Raw genomic sequence first — 12,450 nt, 5'->3', positions numbered from 1 at the left:
TAATTATCAAAGTGAACAAGCTCAACATCTTACTAAGGGAAGCCATAAAGGCTATGAAACCATTTTCCTGCTGACTTGGGTATTGTACAGAGATACACAGTGGTACATGTACTTTACTCAACACTTCTTTCAGTAATGAAAACCTGACATCGGGAAACAGAAATCGGATTACTTAACACACGTTATGAATAAAATACTGGTTCTGGATACATATTCAGATAAAATGCAGCTGCTTGTGAGGGGTAAATTTTATATTTTTGCACTAATATGCTGGCCGCTGGTCGTGTTAGCCGGGTGACCTTTCGTGAGGGGTACTTTTGAACACAAACTCGTCGGTGCCGACGGATTCTGGCCGTAAAGAGCAGGTGGCTGCTGGTCAGGGGGGCCGTTCAAGAGGGGGACTACTGCGTGTATTATTGCATGACTACTTTTAATGGCATGCATGTATTACTGGATGACTACTTTAATTGTGTGGTCTAAAGCACTGTCCATTACGGATCACTGCCATCTCACCTCTGTCTGCGTGGGTTCGAGTCTCGGATTCAGCCAACGTGGGTACGTGAGAAAGCATGCCAGTAGCTTCTCGTGGGTCGGTGGTTCTTTCCGGGGTTTTCCTGGGTTCTTCCTCCACCATTAATACTGGCCGCCATGTATAGCCTATCGTGTGCTGAAAAATGGCGTTAAACCCTACAACAACAACAACAACATTAATTGTGTGTGTGTATTATTGGATGACTACTTTTAACTGCATGTGTGTATTATTGGATTACTGTTTTTAATTGTATGCATATTGTTGGATGACTATGTTTAATTGTATGTGTGTATTATTGGATGACTACTTTTAATTGTATGCTGGTATTATTGGATGACTATGAGTGTGGGTGTGTATTACTGGATGATACTTTTAATTGTGTGTATTGTTGGATGACTATGTTTAATTGTATGTGTGCACTATGGATGACTACTTTTAATTTATGTGTGTACTGTTGGATAACTCATTTAACTGTATATGTGTATTATTAGATGATTACTTTAAACTGTATGTGTGCATTGTTGGATGACTACTATTAATTGTATGTGTGTATTATTGGATGACTGTTTAATTGTAAATGTATATTATTTGATGATTACTTTTAATTGTATGCATGCATTGTTGAATGACATTTAATTCTATACATGTATTATTGGATGACTACTTTCAATGTATGTATGTATTGTTGGATGACTACTTTTATATGTATGTGTGCATAGCTGGCATTTATTGCTGGATGACTACTTTTATCAACTGTAAGAAGATTTAGAAAATTGCCCATTTACCCTGATTTTTTTTAAAACCATACTTTTACTTGCAGTACTAGAAATTATACTAAAATGATTACTATTTCATTTGGAAAAACAACATTATTGAAGTTTTTCTTGTCAGGACAAGCAACCAAGTAGATTTCCTGATATCTTACCCCCAGAAGTCTGGTAGGGGTCCATTGTCTGGATACCCAGTGACTACCCATCTTAATATGAGGGATGACTCTCCAAAACACCAGTGTGTGAGATAAAGGAGACTGCCAAATCCCAAAGCTGTGGGCAGACTGTAAGGTCTCTGTAAGTCTTTTACAGGGGCTATTTCTGATGGATTTACTTCATCACTCCCTGCAATATGCAAATAAATTGTTTAACCTGTACAAAATTTTTTTAACAAATCTGCAGAAATTGTATAATAAAAGAGATTACTCAATAACTAAAATTTCACTATTTCTTAAAATAAATGAGTGGTATCAGATCTGAAAAGCATAATTTCAGCAAAATAGTTTGATTTGCCTGCTGTTTTGTATACACACTAAAATACAGCATACTGTCTTACAAGTTTTAAACTTTACCAGTCTCCTCTGTATACTGTCATAAAAAGAAATCAAGTATTCAACTCCACCAGTTTACTCTATATACTGTCATACAAAGAAATAAAGTATTCAACTAAAAAATAAGTTTTTTGAAAGACTCTACATTGGTGATGTGTCATGATTTTAGAAACTGTTTACGTATCAAGCTTTAATGGCACGGTAAAATGTTGGCAATCTCAACCTAATGGAACAGTAAAATGTTGGCAATCTCAACCCATTGCTTGACAACGATTTTGTCTGGAAAATCAGATATCTAGATAATGCCTTAATTCTACTGATGATTTATGTTTTTATGGAACATGGTGCAAGTCTTTACAAGGAAACAATCCTGATAATTGACAATCTATAATATGCTATGTGAAAGGAACAATAATGAAATGTTCTCATTTCCCTATCAACTTCCTGTCTGAAACTTCTATCATCGCATTAACAAATAGTGAAGACTTTTCATACTATACCTGATACAACTGTATCGATCACAGCAATTATGCCAATTGCTATGACAACTGAATTGGACTGGTTGTTCCACCATGTGGGTACTAGAGATGTGAACCAGACTCGACTGGCGACAAAAGCTAACAATCCCAACATCAATCCCCAAAATGTAGAACATCTGAAAAGTATTCAAGAAAATGCATTTAAGATATAATTTCTGTTGCATCCTGGAGCAAGATAATCAATAAAATTCACTGTCCATCATGAAACAAATTTACTTCATACTGAGAGCAGACTCAACAGTAAAGTTTGTTGACTTGGAAATTGTACTCCAAATTGACAAATGTGACAGCAGAGCTCTGGAAGATTCTAAAATCATTATTTCAGACTTAAATGTCCCTGAAAACTGAGAGTTTAAAAAAATTTAAAGTCCTGAACCAACAAGAGGCAAAAGTGGGTCTGATATTGCTCACTTGGTAAATGATACATGTTGGCCTTTGAATGCAAATTTATACATGTACTGAAATTGAAACTGTACAGTGAACGAAAAGTTTAGAACATATATATATATATATATATATATATATATATATATATATATATATATATATATATATATATATATATATATATATATATATATATATATATATTCATGAAACATGGCAAGTAAAGCTGATTTTCATTCATTAAGACCTAAAAGTGTGACTTATGTGATTTGCCTAATATCGTATACATGGGTCTGTTTGCATGGACTTGAGTTTTTTCATTCATTTTTTTTGTTTTTACACTCGGAATAAAATATTTTTATTTGTTTTCAGACAAATATAATTAATTTGTCCCAAAACAGGCTTTATTTGCAGGAATAGGCCAATAACTTATGCAAATGATCTGTCTCTCCCTTGCCCTGGGAACATGATCCCAGTATCACTGTTCATGATGACAATATATTCACTTGCAATACCCCCAAATTCAGTGACACATGTATCATTGTCCATGATGACATCATGCTCTCACTTCCAACCTCCATAATCATGTGACATGTATCAGTGTCCATGATCACACCGTCCTTTCACCCTCAACCCCCATAATCATGTGACATGTATCAGTGTCCATGATGACATCATGCTCTCACTTCCAACCTCCATAATCATGTGACATGTATCAGTGTCCATGATGACATCATGCTCTCACTTCCAACCTCCATAATCATGTGACATGTATCAGTGTCCATGATCACACCGTCCTTTCACCCTCAACCCCCATAATCATGTGACATGTATCAGTGTCCATGATGACATCATGCTCTCACTTCCAACCTCCATAATCATGTGACATGTATCAGTGTCCATGATCACACCGTCCTTTCACCCTCAACCTCCATAATCATGTGACATGTATCAGTGTCCATGATGACATCATGCTCTCACTTCCAACCTCCATAATCATGTGACATGTATCAGTGTCCATGATCACACTGTCCTTTCACCCTCAACCTCCATAATCATGTGACACATGTATCATTGTTCATGATGACATGCTTTTATCAAAATATAGCAAAATACTGACTACTTCTTCCTCCTTCTTTTGCCCATCTAATTATATATATATATATATATATATATATATATATATATATATATATATATATATATATATATATATATATATATATCAGGGCTCAAATTTAACACAAATTTCTTTGTAGCCAGAAGGACTAGTATATTGAAAAATTTACTAGCCCTGCCAAATCTTTACTAGTCCTGTTCACAAAACAATGTCACACAGCTTTCATGTATGTTTACCAATTCACTTGTAAAGTTCGAACAACCCGCAACAAAACTGGATGTTTTCTGTGTGTTTGTTTTTGTGAATTGTGTACACCAGTTTCACCACATAACATTCCTTTCCTCGTCATAATTCAGCCATTCCATCTTTTGTCCATTTCTTCTGAAATTTTCCATTGTGCTTTTCCCTATCATAAGAATTATTCCTCATCATTCTCATTCAACTTTCGCTTTTTTCCGGTGGCTGAACACCTTCTATCAAATGCCACATTTTGCCTGTCTTATAAGGGGGGAATTGTGCCTTGTTTTGAAATACGAGATGTTATGGTATAGCTGATGTGAATTATTTAAAACAAGAAAAGGAATGGCACAGTGTCCTTTATATAAGAAAGTCAGAGCAAGAAACACATTTCAAAACACGTGTCTTTGCCCCCTCCCACAATTAAATGGCCTCTCCCTAACAAAGACTTAACTTCAGCAGATGATCAAAGCAGTGGCTATTGTAAACACTGTTATAAAATATTAGCATCAGAAGATAGTGTTAGTTTCAGCTTGGAAAAGGTGTGTTCCCATCAAACGAAGCCATCTGACACTTGGCGCGTTGTATTTAACAGCTCCAATTATGGTATCATAAGTCGCAAGTTTGGTAATTGTTCCTAATTAATTGAACCTCAATGTATTGTTGAAATTAATAAAAAGGTGGAAAATTTTCAAATCTTAGATGCCCATGCTCAGAGATTTTAATTCCCAACAAATATACAGCATTCTGCTTGGATAACTCCATGTGTATTCAATTATTTGTTCATTCTTGTAAGGGAAAAATATAAAAACTATTCTTATCATCATAGAAAAAGTAGTTGTATGGAAAGGATGTGTCAGTAGAGTAATTGTAATAAATTGATCTAATTCTTATAATTATTTCGATGGAAATGTAAAACATGTAGTTTCCTGTTTGGGACTGTTGGAGCGTTTGGGTAGGGAGCAAAAAAGAACCTTAAACAAAAAAATGTGCAAACTAATTTCTTTGAATAGTTTTTGTCGTGTTCTTTTGTGTGGTATTCCGCTTTGTAGTTTGTTACTGTGATCAAGTGAATAAAGTGTGATACGTCATTTTTTCATTTAATTCGTTATCAGATTAATTAGGATCAATTACCAAACTTCCATTGTTAATGACTGGACCATAATTTGCGCTGTTAAGTGAAATGCACAAAATCAGATGGATTCTTGTTACAGAAAAGCACCTTTCCGAGGCATAAGTTGACTTCATCTTCTGATGCTAATATTTTATGACTGTTTAAAATGGCCACTGCTTTGATTCTACAGAACATCTGCTAAGTCAAGTCTTTATTAGGGAATGGCGTAAACAAATGCTATTGATAACCGAAACTTACTAGCACATTGGACTATTAACATTATGAAAGTTACTAGTCCCACTGGAAATCTGCTAGCCACAGGCTAGCAGACTCTGCTAGCCTTGGGCTAGCAGACTTCCGCTAATTTCGAGCCCTGTATATATACTCATACACATACATACACACAAACGCTCAAAGAGAGAGAGAGAGAGAGAGAGAGAGAGAGAGAGAGAGAGAGAGAGAGAGAGAGAGAGAGAGAGAGAGAGAGAGAGAGAGAGAGAGAGAGAGAGAGAGAGAGAGAGAGAGAGAGAGAGAGAGAGAGAGAGAGAGAGAGAGAGAGAGAGAGAGAGAGAGAGATTAATCGCATCATGACAACACTGGCTAAATGGTGCCAATTAAAAGTTAAGTTCTAAAATATCAAGATGGAGAATTGTCAAAATAACTGTACAAAGATAAAGCCTTCCAAAAACACAAACTTGTAGAAATGAAAGCAAAAATATAACTTTTTTAAATTATGTAAAAGGTATATAAAATTTACAAAATCATGATAAAGAACTACAAAATCCTTAAACTATGGTGCAACATACATTATATAAACTTCATTAAAGTCCAAGATTTTCACTGGTGGCATATCAGCATAAAGTTTCTTAAATGACTTAAAAAATCTTGTGTCTATATGTGATAGCAATGGAGTATACTGTAATACTGTATATTTATGATATGCCATCGTGATATATGTGTATTTATGGTATATTATTATGATATTTGTGTATTTATGGTATATTATTATGATATATGTGTATTTATGATATATTATTATGATATATGTGTATTTATGGTATATTATTATGATATATGTGTATTTATGGTATATAATTATGTGTATTTATTATATGCTCATTTTTTTCTCCGTTAACTTTACATTATCAGGATCGTTCAATATCTTATGATATTGTACACCTTCATATTGCACCCACGGGCAGGACACGTGTGCCCAATAGTGTATTAGGAACTACTTTGTAAACAGATCATGTACATTTGCATAGTAGGCACAATACATTTTGGTTGATTAAATATGTTTCTGAATGAACTAAAGCAGATGTTTCGTGGACTGCAACATACTAACTGTTTTGCTACATTCCACGTTAACTTTTTGATACATTGTTTCAGATTTTGCTATAGACACCAGATTTCATAAAATTGCTTGGTACCTACAAATAACATGCAAGCTATAAAGACATAAACTGTCTCCTTTAGCTGGCAATAAGAATGGCAAAAAATATACTTACAGTTTTACATCCAGAATTTCCTCAAAATGTACTTTCTTAGTTCTGCAAGTCTGAATTACTTGAGCCATGTCATGGGTTCTCAAGCTAAATTGCACATTTCGAAATTGTACTGTAATTTTGACTATATTCCAAGTGCAGTTACATCTTCCTTACTGTACTCAAAATAAAATAAACATTAAATTCAATAGCGTCTTTTTGATAATTGCAATTGAAACACTTCATATTTTCCCTACATCATGATTTCAAATAGTCAATGACAGAACAAACACACCTGCAGATGTAAACACGCTTCTCCCACGCCGCTTCAAACTGATGTATTTCATGTACAATTTGCACAGATGAATCCAGTCCAAAATCACAAACTTTCGTTGAATTGAAACAAAATACCAAAATCTATTCCAGATCAAATGGAAAAGTTGTTGCAATGCGCATTCATTCACAATATGACTGCAAATATCAATTTTAACTAGACACGCCATTTTCTTTCGAAAGTTATGTAGAGCGCGCGACTAAGTTCAAATTTATATGGGCAGAGTTATGTGCGCATTAATAATGTTGTTGTGTAATGATAAATCTGTGCTTGTGTATTTAGTTTGGAATACAGCATACATTCATTTACGTTGTTTCTTGTAGTGTATTTTGTTTATATAATTAAGCCTTAGGTAGAATAAGAAAATGAGCATATAATAAAAAGGTTACTGCATTTGTATGGGAAAATATGAACTCGTTTTGTCGGATGGATATACTGCACTCCCAAGGTCATGCAGTATTCCATCCAAAAAACTCATTCATATATGATGATATTATTAAGATATATGAATATTTGATATATGATATTATTATGATGTATGTGTATTTATGATATTATATTATTATGATATATGTGTATTTATGATATGATATTATTATTAGTATAGGCTGACTGTACCACTTGCCTTATTCTTTTGCTTGGACTCCATAAAGTTGCAGTAAAGACAAGCATAGAAGTACCAGCTCCCACTGCTAATATAAATAGTCTGGACAGGGTTGTGGGGGCCTGGAAGGATGCAAGACTGGCCACTGATAGTAGGCGAAGAAAACCAAGGACCCATCTATTTTGTACAAATCTGAGAATTAATGGAACACCTGTGACTATAGGTAAAAACCACATGGCAGCAAAGGCTTCATATCCAGATATCTCCAATTCGTTGAGAGGGTAAAACCAGATCATAGGTCCTAGACCTTGAAACAGGGACCAAAACACATAGCCTGAAAGTAGTTTACAAAATACTGGTAGTAAAAAATTAAAGTAACATAATCAGCAAGGAAATTTGCAATGAAATTTTTTTTATTTTTAATTTGTTGATGTGATTGAACAGATTCAGTTTCATCCATTTCTATTTTCTGCTTTCGTTGTGTTGTGGGTGGGTGGGTGGGAACTAGCTGCAAGCCAAATTCCATGATACAATGGTTGGAAGTTTTGGCATGGGAAAAAAGTATTATTTTTCATGCCAAAAGACTTTTACAAGCCAAGAAATATACGGTGTGCTGGAATTGACAGACAACAAAATTTGAGGCATAATTATCAACTGTTGAACACTATGATTGTTTTTATATACACTGTTATTTTTTGTGCACATTTTCCTATTGCTCTAATGTGAAAATTAAATAAAGCTAATTACTTGGTGCCTGTCATGCTTAGGGTCACTTATACCCCTGTTCATTATTATATCCTAAGCAGATTTTAACTTATTAATTTTGAAACATATCTCATTCTTCCAGTTAGACATGTTTCCATTGTCTGACCTGATTAATAGGCAACTGTTATATTTATTTTCATTGATATATGTGGTCCCAAAATATTGTAATCTGAACATTACTTGACTGCTAAATCAATATTATAAATATATTAAGCACACAATATATATCCATTAAAGAATAAGAACAAGAATAAAGATCTGAATAAATTATTTATCTGTTTATATTGAACAAATATTTGTGCTTTAATTTCAAACAAATTGCAATTTCAACACATTGTTCATTCAACTGTTAATTACAGCAACCTGGTTGACGTTTTGATATGTAGTACTGATTATAAATGTTAGACTTGTCAGGTGACTTATCTGTCTTGTTTTATGACAGCATTCCAAACCAATTAAATGTCACACATTATGAAAAGAGAGTCAATGCCATCGTGAAAAGTTGAGAATGGATGCCATTTTATCCCATGGACAATACGGCTTCGTCTTACAAAATTAATTCAAATCTGAAGATGACTGAGAGGGACAAGATACAGTTCATGATTGCAGTACTTAATTTAGCCACAAAACTCCACAAATCCCTTCAAGGGCACATTATAAACCCACCCAGTGGTTCATAATACTACATACCGAGAAGTAACATTGGGGGGGGGGGGAAATGTCTTCTTTCAGTCACTGTGACTTTGATCTCTGACCTTTTGCACCTAAAATTGATAGGGCTCATCATTATCCCAAGTGTGTGTATTGATAAAGTTTGGCAACTGTAGAGAACTCAAGCTGTTATGCTGATCCACTTCAGTAACAGTGACCATGACAAAAAATATCAGTAGGATTCTTCCTTACCAACTTGATTGCTATCCACAAAATTTGGTGGTTACTGATGGTGGAAAACTCAAGGTATTGTGCAGATACCATTTTCTTTTAATCACACTGACCTTAACCTTTGAACTTTTGAGTCACAAACAGACTGGATTTTTTCCTTATCCAAAGTGCCATCAACTCACACAGTTCGGTAACTGACAGATCAAGCTACTGCTGTTATTTAAGGTATTCAGAATGCTATTACTCCATGACTTTTATAGTGTTTTACTGTACATGTGGTAACACCACAATGTAAACAAGACCATTAAATGTGAGCAAGGAACAATACAAAGGCATGATTTTCACTATTTTCAGTATCACATATTAACAAGTTAGCTATTTCAATCTTCAAGGCAGAAAATGTTGTACTCACTTGAAACTAGCAAAAATGTTAAATAATTATCTGCAAAGTGACAACAGTAGTCTAATCTAGGAAGAAGCTATTTGTTTTTGCCTCTTACAACATTTAGGTAATGCTAACTTACTGACAATATCGACTTTACATATTTAAAACAGCAACAAAAATAAAATATCTTATTGATTTCTCAAACAATTTTTATCAACCAAATTTATAACAATGCCATCTATTAAGTAATGAGATTAGTCCCTTAACAAGTAGCAAATCTCTCAAACATTACAATCAATTGATTTGGTTTGTTTTGGTGTTTTATAGCACAGCAAAACAAATAGTTTAGTTGCTCCAAAGCAATGCGGGGGGACCCGAGTGGCCGAGTGGTCTAAGCGCTGTCCATTACAGATCATTGCAATCTCACCTCTGTCTGCGTGGGTTCAAGTCTAGGATTCTGCCAATGTGGGTATGTGAGAAAGCTTGCCAGTAGCTTCTTGTGGGTCGGTGGTTCTTTCCAGGGTTTTCCCAGGTTCTTCCTCCACCATTAATACTGGCTGCCATGTATAGCCTATCGTGTACTGAAAATTGGAGATAAAACCCTATAACAACAACCAAAACAATGCTGAATCCTGCTCTGTAAAATATATATATTAAAATAACAGAAAAGTCTGCAGAGTCTCTTTACATAAATTATGGCTGAAGAATTTATAGATGACAGGTTCATACACATCATTTTTAAAATGTGTGTGTATAATGTGTGTGTATGTGTGTTTTGGATTTTTAACGTAGCTTTAACAATTTTTCAGTCATATCACTTCAATGCCTGCAATGTGGCAGTTTACAGTGATGTCTAGCTTTGGGGCATCATGCAGCAAACATAGTATGATATCCCACTCAGTCACATTATCCTGACACCAGGCCAACCAGTCCTAACACTAAGCTCTTAATGCTGAGCATCTAGTGAGGCAGCTGTTAGTACCATATTTATAAGTCTCTGGTATGACTCAGCCTGGGTTTGAACCTGCGAGTTCCTGCATCCGAGGTGGATGCTCGAACCACTGGGCCACCAGAGTGGAGTAATTTTTTTAATGAGAAAGACATAAGACTATTTTCAAGTTGTTCTACTTTTCAAAATCTATTTATCTTTACTCAGTTTTAGAAAGATGAAAGAATAAGAAACTGAAAACAAAAGCTTTCTTCTCTAAGTTCATATATTTCTGCCCCCTGAATATTTGCACTTTAGGCAAAATGAGCTGTGAAGCATACAAATAAGTTTTGTGGTTCCAAAATAGTCCTTTCAAGAAACACGACCTACATGCCAACACCGCTCCCATTTGGAGCAATACCTATGCGAGTTGACAAGAATTGGTAGCCACTATATCAATTGATCTAAGTAGTGGGTGTTTTTGTTACTGAAACAAAACTTGACACTAGTTATTAAACATAAAAAACATGTCTCTCTGACTTCATTTGTTTTCAAATTCAATCAATCAACACATGGAGATTTAAGCAGCATTCACAAAATAAACTACTTTAAGTCCGCCAATTTTTTTCCCTAAATATGATGATGAAATATACCGACAGTACATTGACCTGAAGGTAAAAAAGCTGATGAGGTACAGCCAGAGATCCAATAAGCAGATGTGTATGCCACAATTGTTAAATTGTAAAATCATATAAGTTGTGAAGCAGAAGAATGAGAGTTTGGGTTCATGACACATATAAAAAGTATGAAGTCTTTAAAACAGACATCATATGTGTAAGAACATCAACTCTTCAAATCCAGCCATGAAGGTTGACATTGACAGAGCAGTGTTAATACTAAATACTAGCTATAAGAGCACTCCAAAGTCATGTAAACTTGATCTGATTCCAACTGTTATATTCAATATTTTGTCTTCATTCATTCAGGGAATTACCATCAACCGACCTGTTTTTAACTTCTCATTCATTTAAAAACTCTTAGAAAAGGCTGTTCTATCACAACTAGTATCTCATCTGAATTCAAACAGTCTTTTTAGCAATGTAGTCTGCATATTGCCCTTGCCATAGTATAGCTCTCTGCCATTGTAACAAGCTTCTTAATAATGTGATTTCAAATATAATGCAGAAGTGCTATGGACCATAAAATTAAAATTTAAGATTTTAACACATTTTTTAAAAATATGTCATTTTCAACATCCAGCAGCTGAAACTTTTACATAAAAAACTACTTTACTTGATATTGACATTACCAGAATCTGTTTATGCAGTTGCAGTTTCATTCTAATTAGCCACTGTTGTATTCAGGCAAGGTAAGATACTGTATTCCTAACAGGTTACTAAGACCCAAAATTACCAATGTCTCTAATAAGCCATAATTGTCACTGGTCTAAAGCGCTCTTCGTTACGGATCACTGCCATCTCACCTCTGTCTGCGGCGGTTCGAGTCTAAGATTCAGCCAATGTGGGTATGTGAGAAAGCTTGCCAGTAGCTTCTCGAGGGTCGGTGGTTCTTTCCGGGGTTTTCCCGCGTTCTTCCTCCACCATTAATACTGGCCGCCGTGTATAGCCTATCATGTGCTGAAAAATGGCGTTAAACCCCACAACAACAACAACAACAACTAAGACCCAAAATTACCAATGTCTCTAATAAGCCATAATTGTCACTGGTCCATATCAACTAATGTGTCTGGCTAAAGTACAAACGATTGTTGAATTTACCTTTAGCATTTAAGCCACCTATCAAATCAGCATTGTGTAA

The 12,450-nt window shown here is 34.8% G+C and overlaps 1 protein-coding gene across 3 annotated transcripts in view; it reads right to left on the bottom strand.

The window, feature by feature from the left end:
- The window catches only part of LOC149798281 (PGAP2-interacting protein-like), a 63,081-nt gene that overhangs the window by 46,529 nt on the left and 4,102 nt on the right, over window positions 1-12,450 (bottom strand). For 2 of the 3 annotated variants that reach the window (XM_089963421.1, XM_089963422.1), the window contains exons 2-4: window positions 7,694-8,006; window positions 2,354-2,508; window positions 1,458-1,647 (exon numbers count right to left, since the gene is read on the bottom strand). In XM_089963421.1, the coding sequence (XP_089819547.1) occupies window positions 1,458-1,647; window positions 2,354-2,508; window positions 7,694-8,006 (658 nt within the window). The remainder of the gene's footprint in view (window positions 1-1,457; window positions 1,648-2,353; window positions 2,509-7,693; window positions 8,007-12,450) is intronic. The other variant, XM_089963423.1, reaches the window with a different exon arrangement.

The sequence above is a fragment of the Sinohyriopsis cumingii genome, chromosome 6 (genome assembly GCF_028554795.1).
Source record: "Sinohyriopsis cumingii isolate HCF-2022 chromosome 6, ASM2855479v2, whole genome shotgun sequence".
Lineage (NCBI taxonomy): Eukaryota > Metazoa > Mollusca > Bivalvia > Unionida > Unionidae > Sinohyriopsis > Sinohyriopsis cumingii.
Note: the sequence above shows the minus strand (reverse complement) of the source record. Positions and strands in the feature narration are given on the sequence as shown.